Source organism: Emys orbicularis, chromosome 21 (assembly GCF_028017835.1).
Source record: "Emys orbicularis isolate rEmyOrb1 chromosome 21, rEmyOrb1.hap1, whole genome shotgun sequence".
NCBI lineage: Eukaryota > Metazoa > Chordata > Testudines > Emydidae > Emys > Emys orbicularis.
In genome coordinates this window covers 3,804,833-3,826,599 of record NC_088703.1, presented here as the reverse complement: position 1 = coordinate 3,826,599, position 21,767 = coordinate 3,804,833, and the positions used below count along the sequence as shown (strand labels likewise).

At 59.1% G+C, this 21,767-nt stretch overlaps 1 protein-coding gene across 1 annotated transcript in view; it reads right to left on the bottom strand.

The window, feature by feature from the left end:
* Positions 1–1,269: 1,269 nt before the first annotated feature.
* Positions 1,270–21,767, bottom strand: part of DLL3 (delta like canonical Notch ligand 3) — a 77,541-nt gene continuing 57,043 nt past the window's right edge. The window contains exons 5-7 of the mRNA XM_065420988.1: positions 17,612–17,973; positions 8,735–8,951; positions 1,270–1,940 (exon numbers count right to left, since the gene is read on the bottom strand). Of these exons, the coding sequence (XP_065277060.1) occupies positions 1,270–1,940; positions 8,735–8,951; positions 17,612–17,973 (1,250 nt within the window). The remainder of the gene's footprint in view (positions 1,941–8,734; positions 8,952–17,611; positions 17,974–21,767) is intronic.

Sequence of the window (21,767 nt, the reverse complement as noted above, 5' to 3'; positions counted from 1 at the left end):
GATGGCAACGCAACGTGCATGCCGATTTCAAGGGACTGAATTCACAGGCTGGTCAATCAGTAGGGCACTGCAGTCAGCACGCCAGTGCAGATCTCAAATGCAGTGGCGTGATTCCACTGAGTGCAGTGCCATGCTGATCGCACAGGCAGTGAAATCAGCCCCCTGCGAGCGAGATCTGCGCTGAGTTGCAGCGGTGTGCTGATAAAAGCGGATTGATTCCACTGACTGCAGTGCACTGCTGATTGCATGGCCACTGAAATCAGCCCACTGCAATGGAGATCCGCACTGAATTGCAATGACTGTGGTGCAGGAGGCTGATTTTGCCCGCTATCCAGTCAGTCCTGCCTTGCAATAGAGCGCTGCACTGAGTCGCTAAGCTACACTGATTGCACTGGACTGATTCCACTGATTGCAGAGTCAGTGAAATCAGCCCACTGCAATCAAGATCCACACTGACCGGCAGTGTAAATACGGAATCGTCACCCTACACTTCAGAGAACACTCCACGGAGATCTGCAGTGCCCGATTCACTGCACTGATTCCAGCTGAGCGCGGCCCAGGGACACAGTGCAAGATTCCGTCCTGGGGCAATTCTCATCGACATCAGTGGAAGCTGCGCCCTCTTACACCAGAGCTGGATTTAACCCAGGCCGCAAGGTCCTGATTAACAGAGGTGCTAAACCCCTGGCCCGCCCCTTGATTTCAACTCGAGTTGGGAGCACCCAGCACTTCTGAGAGCCAGGCTTTGGAGCATGGTGAATGACACGGATGTCTGTGAAGAAATCTGGAAATCCACCCGAAATGGCCAGCGCCTGCAGCATGTCCACTGAATTGCATTGAGATGCCAGTGATTGCAACGCACCTACCGAAGCGCACCGATTTCAGAAATCACGCATTGATTGCAGCACCTCCACTGATTTCAGAAATCATGCGCCAAATTGGTAGTGACTTCAGAAATCATGTGCCAAATTGGTAGCTGATTTCAGAAATCATGTGCCAAATTGGCAATGACTGCAGCGCCCCCCGCTGATTTCAGAACTCATGTACCCAGTTGGCAATGACTGCAGCGCCCCCCGCTGATGTCAGACATCATGCCCCGGCTTGCCAGCCACCGCACTGCACCCACCGATCTGCACCCATTCGCCCACGCCTGCGCCGCACCAATCGGGAGGCGCGGCGCCGATTCCAGCAAACACCAAACCCGCAAGCGCCGACCTGGGGAAGGGGAGCGGGGCCCACGAGATGCAAGGGACAGGAGTCCCAGGTCACTTACTTCTCCGGCTTCTTCTTGCAGGCGGCGTCCCCGCTGAGATCCAGCAGCTTCCGCTTGCAGTTGAACTTGTCCCTGAGGCCGTCGCCGCCAAACTTGGGCTCTTTGTTGGGCACCTTGAACCGCCCGGGTGCAATGAGGAAACCTTCCCTCTCCTTCAGGTTGTTGACGGTGTCCAGGTCATTCCGCACGGTGCCCTTCCCCGCCTTGCGGCCCTGCCTCATCTGCCGCAGCACCGCCAGCGCGGCGCACACCACCAGGGCCAGGGTCACCAGCCCCAGGGCGAAGGAGACGGCCAGGGCCATCGGGAAGGGGTCGTCGGCCGCCAGCCGCCGGCTGCTGGCCGGGGCGGGGCTCTGCACCTTGAACTCGCAGCTGGAGCCCATGTAGCCGGCCGAGCACTCGCAGACGTGGCCGGAGAAGTGGGTGTAGCAGGTGCCGCTGTTGAGGCAGGGGCTGGAGCCGCAGGCGTCCACCCGCACGCTGCAGTCCTTGCCGCCGTAGCCCAGGGTGCAGGAGCAGGTGTAGCTGTTGGCCCCGTCCAGGCAGGTGCCGCCGTTGACGCAGGGGTTGCAGGCACAGTCGTCGATGTTGCGCTCGCACCGGGTGCCGGCGAAGCCCGGCCGGCACTTGCAGAGCACCCGGCGGCCCAGGTCCAGGCAGAGGCCACCTAGGAGGAAGCGACGGAGCGAGTCAGGCGGGCAGGGGGGCGCCAGGCCCCGGCTGAGCCTGGGGTGGATTTGGTGGGCACGGGCATGGGGCCAGGACTCCGCCATGGATGCCCCAGGGTCAGACTCTTCTAGCGCCAATCCGGATCAGGGCCCCGTTGCACTTGGAACATGGAGTGCAGCCCGTCGGGGCACCGCCCACCCAGACAATTCCCCGACCCGGCAGGGCCCCGGCCACTGTGGGCACCTTGGACTCTCCTGCTCTCTGCCTTCGGCCTGGAGCTATTGGGGTCAACTCCGGGGGTCCGAAGGGCCCGTGCACCACAGGAGGCCAGACTAGATGAGCTAACGGTCCTATCTGGGCTGGGCCTGGTACACAGATATTAGACCAAGATCTCAGGCGATCTGCTTTCCCCGATAAGAGTCGGGGGAACAGGAAGAGCTGTAAATGGCTCATCCAAGGTCCCCCAGGTGCCAGGCCTGGGACTAGAACCCAGGAGTCCTGAGTTCCAGTCCATTGCCTGAGCAGTGAGAGGGGCTGAAATGTATGAAAATGTATGAGCTTTCCCCCCCCCTCCTCTGCACCCCCACAGCCTGCCCCATCTGCCCTCTCTGGAGGGGAGCTCTGGCTCGTCGGAGCCCGGTTGCCCACGAGGGAGCCCAGTTCGTGCCAAGCGGAGTCCCGTGTCCTGCGCACCGAGCGCATGGCCAAACGGCGGCCCCATCTGAGCCAGCCGGAGGGGAAGGATCCCACCCCTTCCCTGGCTTTGAGGGGCGGGTTTGCTTCTTCCCAAAGGAGGGGGAAGCTGCAGTTTAAGGACACAGGAAGTGGCAACCGAGGGCAGATGCTGCACAGAAAGGTCTAACCCTGCCCCCACCCACCCCACTGCCATCTCACTGGGCCGGAACATCCCAGGGGGAGAAGAGGACTCGTCACCTCTCCCTTGGCAGCCCAACCCCCACCCCTGGGATAGTGACCTGATTGTGCCCTACAGCACAAAAACCTTCAGAGTTGACCTCCACCAAACACGCCCCTGCCTCTCGCTGAACGGTCCTGGCCGGATCCTCGGCTGATGTAAACCAGCACAGCTCCACCGAGCACCAGTTGGGGATCTGGCCCCATTGACTCCAATGGGAGCGACACCGTTTTGTACCACCTGGGGATCTGGCCCCAGCGTCCTCCAGCAGTGAGTCTCACTGGTTAACGAGGCACCATGGATGTAATACAAGCCCCTCTATTTTTAAAGGAGTGCTTGGAGTGCCCCCTTGGGGTGGAATACAGCCAGACAACTCCCCACCCTCCCCCGGGACCCGCAGGCCACAGCCAGACAGTGCCAGGATCTACACGCCGCAGCCAGATCCCCCACCCTCTTCTCAGGAGCCACAAGCCACAATCAGACAACCCCCTGGGATCTGCAGGTCACAGCCAGACGGCACCCCCAGGAGCCCCTGGCATTGTCTCCCCCAGCCACACAAGTGACAGGGAGCTGGAGACGCAAAGTTAATTGTTCCTGTGATCCCAGCTCACCGCAGGGCAGGACATGATTAAGGGGAGAGACTGTGTTTTGTTCCATGTCTGTACAGCGCCTGGCACAATGGGGTCCTGAGGCACCTAGGCACTACCATAATACACCCAACAGCAATAAAAATATACAGCGCCTGGCACAATGGAGCCCTGGGCTATGACTGGGAGGGGGTGTCCTTAGGCATTACAGTAATATACCTAATAGCAATCAAAATGTACAGTGCCTAGCACAACAGGGGCCAGGGCCATGACTGGGGCTCCTCGGTGCTACTACAAAGCTAATTATAATGTTAGATGGTCGTGTGGACTGGGACTCTAGTCTTGTCTTCTAGTTCCAACTCTGCTTGCTGGGTGACAGGCAAATCAGTTCCTTTTGCGGTCGCTCTGTGCCTCAGTTTCCCCATCTGTAAAACGAGGATAACGATAGCAACCTTCTTTCTACAGTGCTTTGAGACCGGCTGACGGAAAGAGCTACGGGTGATGATTATTAGGAGATCCTGATATGGTGCCTGATCCCGCTTTGGGCTGTAAACCCAGAGCATTTCACACTGGGTCCTGATTGGCACTGGTGTAACCACTTGGGTCCCAGATCGGTCCCTTCTGAGCCCCCAGAGCAACCTCTCTGGTTTTGCTACTTCTCATTCCCGGTAGCTGGATTAGCCGGATTCTAGTCCAGCTCCTGATTCATCGTCTCCTCATCACCAGCACCACCAAAGGAAGGGTTAGCCCTGTTCCCAGCACTGGGGCAAATGCTGCTCCTGGTTACCCCTGTGCAATGCCTGGGTGTACAGTGCAGGAGGAAAAGGAGAAGAATGGCTGGATATTGCTCTATTTACAACCCACCCTCCCCCCGCTCCAGATCCTGGGGCTGGCTGATCCCAGCAGAAGTCAGAGCAGCCCCAAGGCTGTTGTAACTTAGAGTTGCTGGCCACGCCCCTTCCCCCCCCAGCCACGCCCCTTATCCCAGGAGATAGAATTCTGTCTCGGTGCTTCTCATCCATAGGGCCTCAGATGCCAAGGCCAGACGGGCCCATTGTGATCATCTGGCTCCCCTGTGTAGCACAGGCCATAGAACTTGGCTGTAGTAATTCCTGTTTGAATTAGAGCAGGTCTTTTCAAACAAAAATCCAGCCTTGATTTAAAAATTGCCAGCGCCGAAGAACCCGCCGCCCCTCTCGGCAAGTTGTTCCCATGATTAATCCCTCTCACAGTTAAAAACTGACACTTCATTTCCAGCCTGAATGAGTCTCGCTTCAACTTCCAGCCGTTGGAGCATGTTCGACCATCCTCTGCTGGACTGACGAGCCCAGGATCAAATTCTTATTCCCCACGTGGCTACGGGTAGGCTGGGGTCAAGTCACCTCTTAACCTTCTCTTTGCTAAGCTAAAGAGATTGAGCTCCTTAAGCCTCTCACTAGAAGGCTTCCCGATCCCTTGAGCATTCTCACGGCTCTTCTCTGACCCCTCTGCAATTTACCACCATCCTTCTGTGCCCCACCTCCACCGACGTCCTGGATTGAGTACACCAGCGAGGGCACAATTTGGCTTGCTGGATCCTTACCTTACCAGTCAAGCCAGAGCCAGGAAGAGCCCAGAGTGACTCTCAGCTCCCCGGGACGGAGAGGGGGGGGGGGCATCTCTTTCAAGCACAGCTCCCTTGCCTCTTGGGACTCTCCTCCATGTGTATAAGCAGCTTCCCATCTAAGCATTTGCCACGTTAGACTTCAGCGCCTTTTTGACGCGCTTCCTCGCCCTCTTTGAGCTCCCCCTTTCGGAAGGTGAGTGCTAGCTTTTGGAACGAATCTTCCCTACTCGGGCTGTTCAGCTTCAACCTACGAGCCGAATTCCAGCACCAGCTGCAGGCCCCATTGTGCCAGGCGCTGCACAGACAGAGAGACAGCCCCTGCCCCTGCCCCTGCCCCAAAGAGCTCACGAGCTAATACACCAATCAAGACTGGATGTTTTTTTCCCCCTAGAAGATCTGCTCTAGTTCAAACCAGAAATCTGATGAGGTTCAACAAGGACAAGTGCAGAGTCCTGCACTTAGGATGGAAGAATCCCATGCACCGCTACAGACTAGGGACCGAGTGGCTAGGTAGCAGTTCTGCAGAAAAGGACCTGGGGATTACCGTGGACAAGAAGCTGGATATGAGTCAGCAGTGTGCCCTTGTTGCCAAGAAGGCTAACGGCATATTGGGCTGCATTAGTAGGACCGTTGTGAGCAGATCGAGGGAAGTGATTATTCCCCTCTATTCAGCACTGGTGAGGCCACACCTGGAGTATTGTGTCCAGTTTTGGGCCCCCTATTACAGAAGTGATGTGGACAAATTGGAGAGAGTCCAGCGGAGGGCAACAAAAATGATTAGAGGGCTGGGGCACATGACTTACGAGGAGAGGCTGAGGGAACTGGGGTTATTTAGTCTGCAGAAGAGAAGAGTGAGGGGGGATTTGATAGCAGTCTTCAACTACCTGAAGGGGGGTTCCAAAGAGGATGGAGCTCGGCTGTTCTCAGTGGTGGCAGATGACAGAACAAGGAGCAATGGTCTCAAGTTGCAGTGGGGGAGGTCTAGGTTGGATATTAGGAAACACTATTTCACTAGGAGGGTGGTGAAGCACTGGAATGGGTTACCTAGAGAGGTGGTGGAATCTCCTTCCTTAGGAGTTTTTAAGGTCAGGCTTGACAAAGCCCTGGCTGGGGTGATTTAGTTGGGGTTGGTGCTGCTTCGAGCAGGGGATTGGACTGGAAGACCTCCTGAGGTCTCTTCCATTCCTAATCTATGATTCTAAGAACTAATTCAGAGCAGTCCTAGGGCCTGGGTTATACAGGAGGTCAGCGATAGATGATCACAAAGATGCCTTCTGGCCTTGGATTCTCTGAAGTGTGGGAGGGGAAACTGAGGCACAGAGCGAGGAAAGGGACTTGCCCAAGGACACGCAGCAAGGCAACGGCAGAAGTGGGACTAGAACCTAGGTCTCCAGAGGCCCAGTCCAGTGCTCTATCCACTAGACCACATTATCTATTGAGCAGTTCCTCTCCAGCGTGTGGTGTAGGACTGTTGCTTCTATGATGGGAGCACTTAGGAGCCCCAGTCAAGGAGGGTCCCTATTGTGCCAAGGGCTGTAAATTTTTATGGCTATTAGGTGTATTATGGTAGCACTTAGGAGCCCGTCGTGGCCCAGGACCCCATTGTGTTGGGCGCTGTACATTTCTGTTGTAATTACACGTACTACAGTAGCAGCTGGGAGCTTCAGTCATGGACCAGGACTCAATGCTGCCAGGTGTAGAACATTTTTATGGCTATTAGGTGTATTACGGTAGCTCCTAGGCATCCCAGTCATTGACCAGGACCCCATTGTGTCAGGTGCTGTACATTTTTATTGTGATTAGGTGTATTTGGTAGCATCCAGGAGACTCAGTCATGGGCCATGACCTGATTGCACTAGGCACTGTGCATTTTTTTATGGCTATTAGGTGTATTACAGTAGTGCCAAGGCAGCCCCCCCCCCCCCCCCCCCCCCCCCCCCCCCCCCCCCAGCCGTGGACCAGGCCCCAGTTGTGCCAGGTGCTGTACAGACACACAAAATACAGTCCTCTCTCCAGAGAGCTCTTAAGGTAGATGTCAGAAAAGACACATCAGGTGTGCAGGAATGGGGGGTGGATCAGGAGAAACTGGTTGTAATTTTCCATCAACCAGATTTTTCAATTGATCAATGTGAGAGATATTAGGGGGGCTTCGGAGCTCCCCCCAAATACTTTTCAGGGGGGAGAAGGGGAGAGAACAAATGAAACACCCCCCAAAACTGCCCTTTGTTTGTTTTTGTTTGTTTCTTTCTTTTCTGAATTTTTGGCAGAAAACATTTCCCACCCCCAGGGCCGGCTCCAGGCACCAGCTTGCCAAGCAGGTGCTTGGGGCGGCCACTCTCGAGGGAGGCGGCAGGTCCAGCTATTCGGCGGCAATTCGGCGGACGGTCCCTCACTCCCGCTCAGAGCGAAGGACCTCCTGCCGAATTGCCGCCGCAGATCACGATCGCGGCTTTTTTTTTTTTCTTTTCTTTTCCGCTTGGGACGGCAAAAACCCGGGAGCCGGCCCTGCCCCCCCGCCCTTTTTCGAGAACCCTCGCAGGAAAAAGCCAGCTACCCTACTGCGCTGCACTCCGCCTTTCCAGACTACTGTACCCCGTTTAGGAGTCTGACTGGTCTTGCACACCCCCAAATTACACCTCACTTAAAAACGACTGGCTTGCAAAATCAGACATCAAATTACCAAAGTGTCCCAGCGCACGGCTACGAAATTGTCCTTTGTACTGACCTCACTAGCGCTTTTTACGTAGCCTGTTGTAAAACTAGGCCAATCTCTCGATGAGTTGACGTACCCCGGAAGACCACTGCAGACCCCCCAGGGGTACCCTGGCTGAGAACCATTGCACTCTGCCCGCCGAGGGAGAACAGCCCTTGCTCTATGTGTGCCTGAGAGATGGCTAACCCCTCCTCCCCACACATCCTGTGGGGTGCCAAGAAACTGCTGCCCTAAATCTCCTTAATTGCTATTTCAGAACAGCGCTAGCCCTTCTGGGTTGTCCCAGAAGAGTTCTCGATGTAGACAAGGCCATGCCCTAAGAGTTTACAATCTAAATAGACAATGGAAGGATTATTACCCCATTTTACAGATGGGGAAACTGAGGCACAGACTAAGTGACATTCTCAGTGTCACACAGGGGTTCAATGGCAAAGCAGGGAATTGAACCACGCCTTGGCTTTGGGCAGAGTCATATTCTAGTGTCTTGGGGATCTGCATAGAGGGGATCTGTTCCGCTGGGAAACTTCAGGGGATAATATAATATATGGAGATATACCTATCTCATAGAACTGGAAGGAACCCTGAAAGGTCATTGAGTCGAGTCCAGTCCCCTGCCTTCACTAGCAGGACCAAGTACTGATTTTGCCCCAGAGCCCTAAATGGCCCTCTCAAGGACTGAGCTTACAACCCTGGGTTTAGCAGGCCAATGCTCAAACCACTGAGCTATCCCTCCCCCCCTTCCAGCCCACTTCCCATTCAGACCAGGGCTTCTCCAGCTACCAGCCGCCCAACAGCAAACCCCTGGGAACCTGGCTAGGTGGGGTGAGACCCACCCAACGACTTTCTGTCACCGCCCGCCCCAGAAGCTTAGGGAAGGAGAGAGCAGCGAACACCGGTTCCCCCCGCATCCCTCCCAGGCCTGCATGCTGCCTTCGCCCCCTGAGCCCAGAGAAGAAAGCAGCGTGGCCCTTACTGTTCAGACATGGGTTATTGGTGCACCGGTCGATCTTCTTCTCACAGTTGGAGCCGTGGTAGCCCAGGGGGCAGTGGCAGGTGTAGCCGCCGGTGGGCTTCTCGGCGCAGGTGCCCGCGTTGAAGCAGGGCCCGTCGGCGCAGGTCATGGCGCTGATCTCGCAGTTCTTCCCATAGAACCCCTGGGGGCAGGTGCACTTGTAGTCGTTCTCCAGATCCTGGGAGCAGAGGGAGGGAGGGAGAAAGAAGCAGCAGGTTCTAGATTTAAATCTGTAACCAGCAGGGGAGGCCGATCGAGCACCCAATGGATCCAGGGACAGGTGCTATGAACATTACGCCCCCCGAAGAGCCCGGCTCCTCGTCAGGAGAAGAAAGCTGGCCTCCCAGGGAAGAGGCGGCGCTGGGGCTCGGGGCTCGTCGATGCTACGGGGGCTGTCCTGGCAGAGCTCCGGCGTCGGAGCGATGCGGCAGAACCGCGACAGGAAGGGGATAGGAAAAGCACCTCCCCAGCGGCCGTCACGAGCCTGACGGAAGCATTCTTCCAGCGTCCTGCGGGGGAGGCGGGCAGAGCAGCGGATTTCCCACGCCCCCGAGCGCTGTCACGGCCTCCACCGAATTTCTACATCTTCGGGTGGTCCCCGCGCTATTCCCAGCTCTGCCGCAGACTCCCTGGGCAGGTCTTTGAGGCCCACGTCCTCAGACGTCCCCAGGCTCCTAACTCCCATGGGAATTAGGCGCCTCAATACCTTTGAGGACCCAGGTCTTAAAGCTTTGTGAATACACAAAAAATTGTCCTGTTCTCACTACTTCGCTTGGCAGCTCTTTGGGGCGGGGGCTGGCTTCTTGCTCTGCCTTTGTACAGCCCCTAGCACAAAGAAGGCTTGGTACATGACTGGGGCCCCTAGGGGCTACCGTAATACACCTAATAGCAATACAAAAGTACAGCACCTGACACAGTGCGGTCCTGCTCCATGCCTGGGATGCCTAGGCACTACCGTAATACACCTAATAGCAATAAACTGTACAGTGCCTGGCATAATGGGGTGGGCCTTTTGGTGTGGGCCTTTTGGTCCATGATTGAGGCTCTTAGGTGCTATCATAATACACCTAATAGGTAACTTAGCCTTGTTAAAGCTGTGGATGCAGTTATACTGGGATAAAGGGGCTCGTACCCAAACAGGAAGGGGAATAAGCTACACTGGTATAAGGCACATTTATCCCGCTGTTACTCCACACTCTGGCTTGACGCAGGATAACTATATCAGGTTAACAAAAAACAAAACCATACCCCTAACTGGCATTGTCGCACCGGGACAAAGTTTGTGTGTAGAGCTAGCCTCAGTCCTCAGTGGCCAGAGTTGATGCAGGAGGCTAGACTAGATCACCAAAGAGGTCCCTTACCATCGATAACCCCTCTGTGCCTCAGTTTCCCTTCTGTAAAACTGGGAGAATAATTCTAACTCTCTCTGTCCTGTCTATTTCAACTGTGCTCTTCAGGACAGGGATTGATCCTCACTCTGTGTCTGGGTAGCGGCCGGCGCGACAGGGCCCTCATCTTGATTGCGGCCTCTAAGTCTCCCATAATAGTAAATGTGCAGCAGTGGCCAGAAAACGCAAAACGTTAAAGTGGCAGAAGGAATGACATGGGACATAGCAGAAAATATTTGAATGTGTATTCTACAAGGACATTCTGGCTTGGGCTAACTGCGTTCCATTCAGGTCACACCATGGAATACAGCAATGACATACAGAGGGATTGCGTAGATAGGCAGGGAGACCATTAGAGGTCTGTATCATTACTAATATTTATTAGGTGTGTTACGGTAATCCTCATTCCACCCTCCTGGCCACAGTCTTTTTGGAGGGGTGTTTCCTAGATGCAGTGACACCTCCGGACCCAGTCCTGGCCCAGAGCCCATTGTGTCAGGTGCTGTACAATTTTATTGCTAGTAGGTGTCTTATGGTAGCACCTAGGAACCCCAGTCACGGCTCAGGACCCCATCGTGATGTGCACTGCACAGACCCAAGAACGAGAGAGATTGAGAAGGCTGGGGGTGTGTAGTTTAGAATGGAGACCTGCTCAGAGAGAGGATGGAGATGGTCGATTGGGGGCTGCTCTTCACCCTGGCTCCTAACACAAGAGCTGCAAGGCCGCATGTTTAAAGCTGATGACTAGATGGTTACACAAGGCACCACTGGCCTGGGGAACTCACTGCCTCATGATTATTGTCATCACTGAAGCCAAGATCTGGGCAGGATTCAAACTCAAGGGTTGGATATTGGTGCAGAGAATGGGCCTATCCAGACTGATCTGAAAGAGGTGCTTTGGAGGGGAGCTAAACCCGCACGCTTCAGGACATTGTCCAGTCTCTACCTAACCCAGGTCAGGAAGCAACTTCCCCTCCAGGCAGGTTATCCCTTCATTGCCCAGTAGGGGGGTGTCTTGCACCTTTGTCTGACACAGCTGAGACTGGCTGCTGTTCAAGACAGGATACCGGGGTAGATGGGCCCCTGGTCTGATCCAGTCCAGCAGTTCCTATGGGCCTGATAATAGAGGCCCCCTCGCCAGACAGAGGCTGGAGGCTCTGAGGCTCAGAGAGGCAGCCATGATCTCAAATGACACGGGGGGTTGGGGAAACTGGGCTGATGATTCACTAGGGGGCACTCTCCCCTCGTGGTCAGTGCTGACCCTAATGCCCCAGGGCAGTGCTAGGGGGCGCTGTGATGCAGGGAACATGGGTTAGCAGGGGGCACTCTCCCCTCCGAGACAGGCCCTCAGAATTGAGGCCCTCGTAGTAGGAGCTTGCTAGGAGACCTCCGGCACACACTCCCTCCACATCCACCCTTGGGTTTGCACTACCAGTCGTGCCACCTGCCAGTGGGCAGAGGGCCCAGGGGTGCACATAGGTTCTAGGGGTGCCCTAGGCCTGGTATTTACAGACTAGATTACCAAAGAGAGTCCCGGGAGGTCTCTAACTGGAGCCTGCATCCATCACATAGCCCGTGATCAGCTCTGTGAAATGTACATGGGGATACTATGCAAGAAGATCTGTATATAGATTGAGGGGGGAGCCGTGTTAGTCTGTAACCACAAAACCAGCAAGGAGTCCGGCGGCACCTTAAAGACTAACAGATTTATTTGGGCATAAGCTTTCGTGGGTAAAAAAACCTCCCTTCTTCAGATGCATGGAGTGAAAGTTACAGGAAAGCTTACGCCCAAATAAATCTGTTAGTCTTTAAGGTGCCACCGGACTCCTTGTTGTTTTTGTATATAGCTTGGAAATCCTGGTCTCAAAACCTTGTCATTAAAGGTAGGAGACCCAGAAGCTGGTTCCACCAGACAGGAGACAGAGACCCAGGGGTGAAAGTAGAAATAGGGACTTACCGGTACTGGGTTGGGGCCGGCTCTCGCCCCCGGAAGGGGCGGGGCCTCGGGCAGAAGGGGTGGGAATGGGGGGGGGGTCAGAGCCAGCCCCGGCCCGCCCTGTACCGGTAAGTGCCCTCTCCCTCCCCCACCGGGGTAGCAGCGGCAGCTGGGGGCTCCGTCAGCAGTTTAAAGGGCCCAAGGCTCGGCCGCCGCTACCGCCCCGGGACCTTTAAACCGCTGCTACCCCAGGGCTCCGGCAGCAGGGCTCTGGGGGCTATTTAAAGGGCCTGGGGCTCCAGCCGCTGAATGGAGCCCCAGGCCCTTTAAATTGCCGCCTGGGGAAGCCGGGCCGCCCTGGTGGTATGCCGTACCGGGGCATCCCGGCTTACTTGGATCTCTGCAGAGACCTCTCTCCCTGGCTGAACTTTGGGTATCTTACACCGAGGGTATATTTGCAGGGACGTCAGGAGAAGATTAACAGGAAGAGATGAACAGCGCGAGGGGAGAGGGGGCTGTTTTACAGGTAAAACAACATCGGGGGAAACAAGCTGCCCCCAGGCTTGATCTTACAAAAGGAGGGGCTCGGTCATCCTGGTTGAAAAACATGGGGAGAAGGACTTTGGGGGCAGCAGGACTTATTAGACAAGAGGGCATCTTTTAGTCAAGGGCAGACTCTCGTATACGTGTTAGGACTTGATTTTATAGGTAACCCTGGGATCCATGCATCGATTCCCTTGGTTTCCTCCGTTTCGGCTCAGTGCCATTCGAATCTCTGTTCGATGGATGGATCTACCGACAAAACTACGTGCTGGTGCAGTGGGAGCGGGGACCCCGTAAGCCGGCGTGTTCTTTTGGGAGCGGCGGCTCTGGGACTTCTGTGAGCACAGGGGGACGCTCGGAGAGCACAGGGGTTGGAGCACATCTGCCTCTAGCTTGCACGAGGGACAGCGGACCCTGTGCAGGTGTAGGACTCGGGGGGCTGCCCCCCCCAGGCAGACACTGACTAGGTATTTTCAGGTACCCCTGCGGATCAGCACAGGGAGAGGGGAAGGAAAGGGAATCCCTGACTCCCTCTACCTCTGCCCAGCACCTGCCATCGCTGTGCAGGCGTGAAAGCCTTCTCCTATGCCGCTGGGCCAGCTGCCACCTAGACCCCCCCTCCACCCTGCTTCAGATCTTAGGCTAGAATTGCCAGGGTCCAGGCTGGAACACCCCCTTGTCCCGCCCTCCCGCCTCTCCCAGGCCGGCGCTCTGACCACTAGGCCACCCTGCCTCTCTGTTAACTCGGCACCCACTGGAGACAGCTGCATTGCGGGGGGCCCAGTTATGGGAAGGGCCTGCTCCTCTGGGGGCACAGAGGGCCTATAGGGCAGCTCAGCCATTTTGCAGGGCATGGAGGGGGGCATTTTCGCAGCCTCCAATCCCTCCCCCTGCCACCCTCCCGGCCTCAGGTCTTTTCGGAGGGGTGTTGCCTAGATGCAGTGACGCCCCCTCACCCAGCCCCCTGCACACGGGAGGGAGCCATCGATAGCTCTGCCCATCACCATAGCATCCTGGCTGCACGGACCCCGGGACTGGGGGCAGGAGAACTGACCCCCACTGGGGGGATCTAGCGCATTATACGGATGTGGCTGCTGCCTCCCATATTGCAGGGGCAGGGGGTTAAGGTTCACTCAGCCCCCCCACCCTCACCCCCTCCCCCCAGCGTCCAGCCCCCAGATCCTCTGCTGTGCATGGCCACCCCACCCCCGCTGCAGTGCTGGAAAGGGGGGGGGGGGGAGAGGAGAGGGAGGCTGATGTTACAGCTGCTGCCAATCCAGTGGGGGAGGGGCAAGTTGGGGGGTACATTGGGGTGGGGGAGGTGATAATGGGGGGGTGCAGTGGCTCCGGTTGTGGGGGTGATACTGACATTGCAGCTACCTCCATTCTGGAGGGGGTAGTGTGAGGGGGTAGTGGGGGAGCTCAGTGGGGTGGGGGGTGCAGTGGGGTGGGGGGTTAGTGGAGGGTCGCAGTGGGGTGGGGGTGCAGTGGGGGGTTGCAGTGGGGTGGGGGGGTAGTGGAGTGAGGAGGTTAGTGGAGGGTTGCCGTGGGGTGAGGGAGGGGCGATATTGATGTCAAAGCCGCCTCATTCTTGAAGGGGTTGGGGGCACTGTGGAGTCTGGGGGGGTGTAGTGGGGTGTGGTAGGGGTTCCAGGGGGTTACAGTGGGGTGCAGGGGTTACAGAGGGATGAGGGTGGGGTGCCATGGAGTGGGGCAGGGGAGGGGGTGATACTGACATCACAGCTGCCTCCACTCTTGCAGGGCTGGGGGGGGGGTCGCAATGGGGTTGGGGGTGCCGTGGGGTGGGGCCGGGGGTCGCAGTGGGGTGCATGGGCAGGGGAGGGGGTGATACTGACGTCACAGCTGCCGCCGCTCTTGCAGGGGTTGGGGGGGGTCGCAATGGGGTTGGGGGCGCCTTGAGGTGGGGCCGGGGGTTGCAGTGCGGGGCGGGAAAGGGGTGATACTGACGTCACAGCTGCCGCCGCTCTTGCAGGGGTTGGGGGGGGGTCGCAATGGGGTTGGGGGCGCTGTGGGGTGGGGCCGGGGGTTGCAGTGGGGGGCAGGGAAGGGGTGATACTGACGTCACAGCTGCCGCCGCTCTTGCAGGGCTTGGGGGGGCGCAATGGGGTTGGGGGCGCTGTGGGGTGGGGCCGGGGGTCGCAGTGGGGGGCAGGGAAGGGGTGATACTGACGTCACAGCTGCCGCTGCTCTTGCAGGGGTTGGGGGGGTCGCAATGGGGTTGGGGGCGCCGTGAGGTGGGGCCGGGGGTTGCAGTGCGGGGCGGGAAAGGGGTGATACTGACGTCACAGCTGCTGCCGCTCTTGCAGGGGTTGGGGGGGCGCAATGGGGTTGGGGGCGCTGTGGGGTGGGGCCGGGGGTTGCAGTGCGGGGCGGGAAAGGGGTGATACTGACGTCACAGCTGCCGCCGCTCTTGCAGGGGTTGGGGGGGGGTCGCAATGGGGTTGGGGGCGCTGTGGGGTGGGGCCGGGGGGCGCAGTGGGGGGCAGGGAAGGGGTGATACTGACGTCACAGCTGCCGCCGCTCTTGCAGGGCTTGGTGGGGCGCAATAGGGTTGGGGGCGCTGTGGGGTGGGGCCGGGGGTCGCAGTGGGGGGCGGGGAAGGGGTGATACTGACGTCACAGCTGCCGCCGCTCTTGCAGGGCTTGGGGGGGGGTCGCAATAGGGTTGGGGGCGCTGTGGGGTGGGGCCGGGGGTCGCAGTGGGGGGCAGGGAAGGGGTGATACTGACGTCACAGCTGCCGCCGCTCTTGCAGGGCTTGGGGGGGGGTCGCAATAGGGTTGGGGGCGCTGTGGGGTGGGGCTGGGGGTTGCAGTGGGGGGCAGGGAAGGGGTGATACTGACGTCACAGCTGCCGCCGCTCTTGCAGGGCTTGGTGGGGCGCAATAGGGTTGGGGGCGCTGTGGGGTGGGGCCGGGGGGCGCAGTGGGGGGCGGGGAAGGGGTGATACTGACGTCACAGCTGCCGCCGCTCTTGCAGGGCTTGGGGGGGCGCAATGGGCTTGGGGGCGCCGTGGGGTGGGGCCGGGGGTCGCAGTGGGGGGCAGGGAAGGGGTGATACTGACGTCACAGCTGCCGCCGCTCTTGCAGGGGTTGGGGGGGGCGCAATGGGGTTGGGGGCGCTGTGGGGTGGGGCCGGGGGTCGCAGTGGGGGGCAGGGAAGGGGTGATACTGACGTCACAGCTGCCGCCGCTCTTGCAGGGGTTGGGGGGGCGCAATGGGGTTGGGGGCGCTGTGGGGTGGGGCCGGGGGTCGCAGTGGGGGGCAGGGAAGGGGTGATACTGACGTCACAGCTGCCGCCGCTCTTGCAGGGCTTGGGGGGGCGCAATGGGGTTGGGGGCGCCGTGGGGTGGGGCCGGGGGTCGCAGTGGGGGGCGGGGAAGGGGTGATACTGACGTCACAGCTGCCGCCGCTCTTGCAGGGCTTGGGGGGGCGCAATGGGGTTGGGGGCGCTGTGGGGTGGGGCCGGGGGTCGCAGTGGGGGGCGGGGAAGGGGTGATACTGACGTCACAGCTGCCGCCGCTCTTGCAGGGCTTGGGGGGGGGTCGCAATGGGGTTGGGGCGCTGTGGGGTGGGGCCGGGGGTCGCAGTGGGGGGCAGGGAAGGGGTGATACTGACGTCACAGCTGCCGCCGCTCTTGCAGGGGTTGGGAGGACGCAATGGGGTTGGGGGCGCCGTGGGGTGGGGCCGGGGGTCGCAGTGGGGGGCAGGGAAGGGGTGATACTGACGTCACAGCTGCCGCCGCTCTTGCAGGGCTTGGGGGGGCGCAATGGGGTTGGGGGCGCTGTGGGGTGGGGCCGGGGGGCGCAGTGGGGGGCGGGGAAGGGGTGATACTGACGTCACAGCTGCCGCCGCTCTTGCAGGGCTTGGGGGGGCGCAATGGGGTTGGGGGCGCTGTGGGGTGGGGCCGGGGGGCGCAGTGGGGGGCGGGGAAGGGGTGATACTGAGGTCACAGCTGCCACCGCTCTTGCAAGGCTTGGGGGGGCGCAATGGGGTTGGGGGCGCCGTGGGGTGGGGCCGGGGGTCGCAGTGGGGGGCAGGGAAGGGGTGATACTGACGTCACAGCTGCCGCCGCTCTTGCAGGGCTTGGGGGGGCGCAATGGGGTTGGGGGCGCCGTGGGGTGGGGCCGGGGGTCGCAGTGGGGGGCAGGGAAGGGGTGATACTGACGTCACAGCTGCCGCCGCTCTTGCAGGGGTTGGGGGGGCGCAATGGGGTTGGGGGCGCTGTGGGGTGGGGCCGGGTTCGCAGTGGGGTGCAGGAGCGGGGAAGGGGTGATACTGACGTCACAGCTGCCGCCGCTCTTGCAGGGCTTGGGGGGGCGCAATGGGGTTGGGGGCGCTGTGGGGTGGGGCCGGGGGTCGCAGTGGGGGGCAGGGAAGGGGTGATACTGACGTCACAGCTGCCGCCGCTCTTGCAGGGCTTGGGGGGGCGCAATGGGGTTGGGGGCGCTGTGGGGTGGGGCCAGGGGTCGCAGTGGGGGGCAGGGAAGGGGTGATACTGACGTCACAGCTGCCGCCGCTCTTGCAGGGCTTGGGGGGGCGCAATGGGGTTGGGGGCGCTGTGGGGTGGGGCCGGGGGGCGCAGTGGGGGGCAGGGAAGGGGTGATACTGACGTCACAGCTGCCGCCGCTCTTGCAGGGCTTGGGGGGGATCACAATGGGGTTGGGGGTGCCGTGGGGTGCGGCCAGGGCTTGCAGTGGGGTGCAGGAGCGGGGAAGGGGCGATACTGACGTCACAGCTGCCGCCGCTCTTGCAGGGCTTGGGGGGGGTCGCAATAGGGTTGGGGGCGCTGTGGGGTGGGGCCGGGGGTCGCAGTGGGGGGCAGGGAAGGGGTGATACTGACGTCACAGCTGCCGCCGCTCTTGCAGGGGTTGGGGGGGGTCGCAATAGGGTTGGGGGTGCTGTGGGGTGGGGCCGGGGGTCGCAGTGGGGGGCAGGGAAGGGGTGATACTGACGTCACAGCTGCCGCCGCTCTTGCAGGGGTTGCTGTCGCACTCGTTGGTCTCGATCTCGCAGCCGGTGCCCGTGAAGCCGGCCCGGCAGCTGCAGGTGTAGCTGCCCTGGCCCGTGTTGGTGCAGGTGGCGCCGTTCTGGCAGGGCCGGTGGTTGGTGCAGTAGTTGAGGTCCTGGTTGCAGAAGAGGCCGCCCCAGCCCTCCCGGCAATTGCACTGCCAGGGCTGGCTGCAGGTGCCGTGCAGGCAGCCCGGGTAGCGGACGCACTCGTCGCACAGGCGCCCCTGCCAGCCGATCCGGCACTTGCATTCCCCGGGCCGCTCGCAGTAGCCGTGCCCCTCGCTGCAGCCCGGCAGGCAGATGGCTGGAGAGTTGAACAGAGGGGAGAGAGAGAGGGGTCGGGGCAGGGGGGGGGAGAGGGAGAGAGGGTGGGATGGGGGGGGAGAGACGGAGAGGTTGGGGGGGAGGGAGAGAGGGAGGGATGGGGGTGGAGGGGAGTAGGGTTTGCTGTACAGATTTAATGCCTTTAACCACAGGGGGCACCTGCCACCATCCCACCTGCCTCAAAAGGCCCCACAGCTGGAGATTTTGGGGGGGGGGGGCTCCTGTCTCCATCCCCTTCCCCGACCCGTTGTTCCCTGGGACAAAAGGAGGGGGGCTGGGAAGAGGAGGCAGCCCTGACCCACTCCCTGATTCAGCCTCCCCCCCTTTCCCCGTAGAGCTGGGTGTGGGGGCGGCTAAGCAGGGAGCAGAGTGGGGAGGGAGCTCGGGGGGCAGGGCAGCTTAGCGGGGGATGGGGGTGTTGACCATTTCCATGGGGCCGGTGGGGGGTGCCTTTCGAGGATGATCACCACGCTCAACAGGGCTGATCGGGGCAGAATGGGGGCAGCTAAGCCAGGCACTCATGGCGAGCGATCTCAGTTCCCAACGGGGCACGGGGAGGGGGCGTTGGCCACTTAGGGAGGGTGATCTCCATGCCTGACAGGGCCGGCGAGGGGTAGGGGTAGCGAGGCGTGTGAGGTGGGGGTGGAACAAGGTGGAACTGGAGGGGGAGGGGCGTGAGGAGAACGAGGTGTGTTGGGGGGGCGTGAGGGTAGCGCGGCGTGTCGGGGGGCGAGGTGTGTGAGGGGAGCGAGGGGTGTGAGGGGGTGCATGGCACATGAGGGGGTGCATGGCATGTGATGGGGGCATGAGGGGGCAGGGGAGCAAGGTGTGTGAGGGGGACGTGAGGGGGCAAGGCGTGTGAGGGGCGTGGGGGGGCAAGGTGTGTGAGGGGGCACAAGGGGGGCGCGGCGCGTGGGGGGGGCGGCGCGGCGCAAGGGGGAGTACTGCCAGGAGTAAGGCCCTTAGCTACGCCCGCTCAGTACTTCTCATGCCCCAACAAGGCCGCTGGACAGACCCCCCTGCTGGACTGGCTGCTCCACACACGTCCACGGCGCCTCTGCCTCCCTGTGCTGGTCTCTCCAAGCCTGGCTTCTGCTCTGCTCCTCCACTGGTCCAGCCCAGATCCTGCCCTGCCCCGGCCTTGTTCCCATCCTGTCCCGGCCTCAGAACCAGCCCTGTTCCTGCCTTTCCGGACTCCTGGCAATCCAGGTCTGACCCTCGGCTCTGGCTACTGACTCCGTCTCTGTCTCAGCCCTTGGCTCGGGCATTCAGACTCCGACCGCTAGGCCTGATGGCCCACCACCCATTCCGCTGACAGTTTGAGCGGCCCAAAGTAAACAGAGGGGAACTAGGCTGACAAGAGGTCCAGACCAGTGGCTCATATGGATCCTACCCCGGCCAATATTCCCCTGCTGGAGACACGGGGTGCCTTGCAGACCCCACACTGCAGGCCCAGGTCGCTGCCCATAGTTGTTCCCCACTGACCAATGCAGGGTGGGGCTGAATATCAACCTGCTGACTGGGGTGGCTCTGACCTGGGCATCCCCACTGCTGCAGAAAGCAAGCCCACGCCTGGGCAAACTTGAAGACTTCATTCAAGCCGTGGCTGTGATCTTCAATGACCCTAGTCACGAGCGTACAGCTGAGGCCGCCCTTCGGCTGTCGCGGCAGGGATGCCGGCCGGTCGCTAAATATGCCGCGGCGTCCCGTTGCTTGGTAGCGACTACTGAATGGAACGAAGCCACGCAGCATTATCATTTCCACTTCGGCCAAAAGGGCGACATCAAGGACGAGCTGGCATGAGTGGACTCCCTGCCCACTCCGGACACCTTGATTGACCTCAGGATCCAGATTGATAACCGCCTGGTGGAACGCCACCAAGAGAAAATGTCAGCTTCCCGACGCCCGCCAGTCCTGGCATCTCCAGCCCAACCTTGGGTACCTTCCCATGCAGCCTGACCAAGACCAGCCCCATCTCACCAACACAGAGAAAAGGCGACATCAGGCATCGGGGCTACGCCTATACTGTAGAAGAGCAGGACATTTGTGTCAGGCTGCCCTTCTAGGCTCCAATCTGCACCCTGGTCAGAGGAGACCAAACCCCAGCATCCGATGAGGGGTCCAGGCTGGGGTGGCACTCCCTGACTCTCATCGGTAACCAGCACCAGTTCCTGTCTGCTGGTACTTTGGCCATGACTGAATGGGTCCTGACACATCTCAATCTCCCTCTGAAAATCTGACATCCCTCCATCTCTGAGTCCTTCCTGGAGGCATTGGTGGATTCAGGTGCCTCAGGCAACTTCATGAATGAGGACCGTTGCATGAGTATATCACATCCTCCCCCTCAACCCAAGGACGCTTCAGACTTGTTGAAGCCTATTGACGACTCACTCCTCTCATCGGGCCTGGTTCCCCACCAGACCGAACTCCCTGGAAGTTGTGACTCACCAAGAGACCCTTCAGTTTGAACTTATCCAAGCCCCACACTTTCCAGTAGTTCTCGGCATGCCCTGGCTCACTACCCATGGCCCATGTGTTTGTTGGAGGGCAGGTAGGATACAGTTCTGCTCCCCACCTTCCCAACAATTCTGTCTCCTGCAACGTGACCATACACTGGGAACCCTTCATGGTTCAGCCTGCTTTCCTCGAAATTCCAAGTCTGCACAGGAAGTCTCGTTAACCTCTACGGTCCAGTCCGCTGCCCCTGCGTTACCACTTAAATACAAGGATTTTGCTGATGAGTTCAACAAAAAGAACATGGACACTCTGCCACCTGATTGCAGCTATGACTGTCCCATTGATCTCCAGCCTGGAGCAGAAGTCCCTTTTGGCTGCATCTACTCCCTTTTGGAGCTAGAACTTCAGGCTCTCCACAACTGCCTCCAGGAAAAAAAAAAAAAAAAAAAATCTACAAAAGGGGTTAATCCGTCCTGCCACGTCTCCAGCTGGGGCTCCAATTTTCTTTGTAAAGAAAAAAGACGGATCGCTAAGGCTCTGTATTGACTATTGGGCATTAAACAGAGTCACAACTCAAAAATCGATACCCTGACCCTACCATTAATGAGCTTTTCGAAAGACTCCACTCCACAAAGGTTTTTACTTAGCTGGAGCTTCACACGGCCTATAACTTGGTCCAGATTAGTGAGAGAGTTGAGTGGAAGACTACCTTCCGTACATGGTGTGGACACTTTGAGTACCGGGTCATGCCGTTTAGCCTGTGCAATGCCCCAGCAGCATTCCAGCACTTCATAAATGATATCTTCAGGGATGTGTTAAACCGCTATGTAGTCGTCGTTGTCGTCTTCTCCTCGTGTCCTTGCCACAAACTAGATCTTTTTCCAGAACTGTGCACAAGTGATGGCTCTTTCCATCACTTCAGGGAGGTCCTCCTTTGTCCAGGTCTCCCCAAAGAGTTGGCAAACAAGCAGGTGCTCCGTGGTCTGCTCCTCACTGCAATCGCATATATTCGTGTCATTAGAGTAGCCCCTTTTAATCATATTAGTCTTTGATCTGCCACTTTGCGTATACAGGTGCTTCAGGCATCACCACGTTGACTGGTCTGTATCAGCCCCTCTGGGAAGGTCCTCCTGGGGTTCCAGATCTATTTCAGTGCATCCAACTGCACGTATTCTTTCATTCCATAACCTCAGTCGTGCCTTGCCAAGCTGCCGTATCCAAAGGCACAACGCTGGTTATAAAACTCTTTCGCGATTTAAGGCGTTTGATTTCTCCTGTGTGACCATATAATGGATGCCTTGGATCTCCCATCTGCCA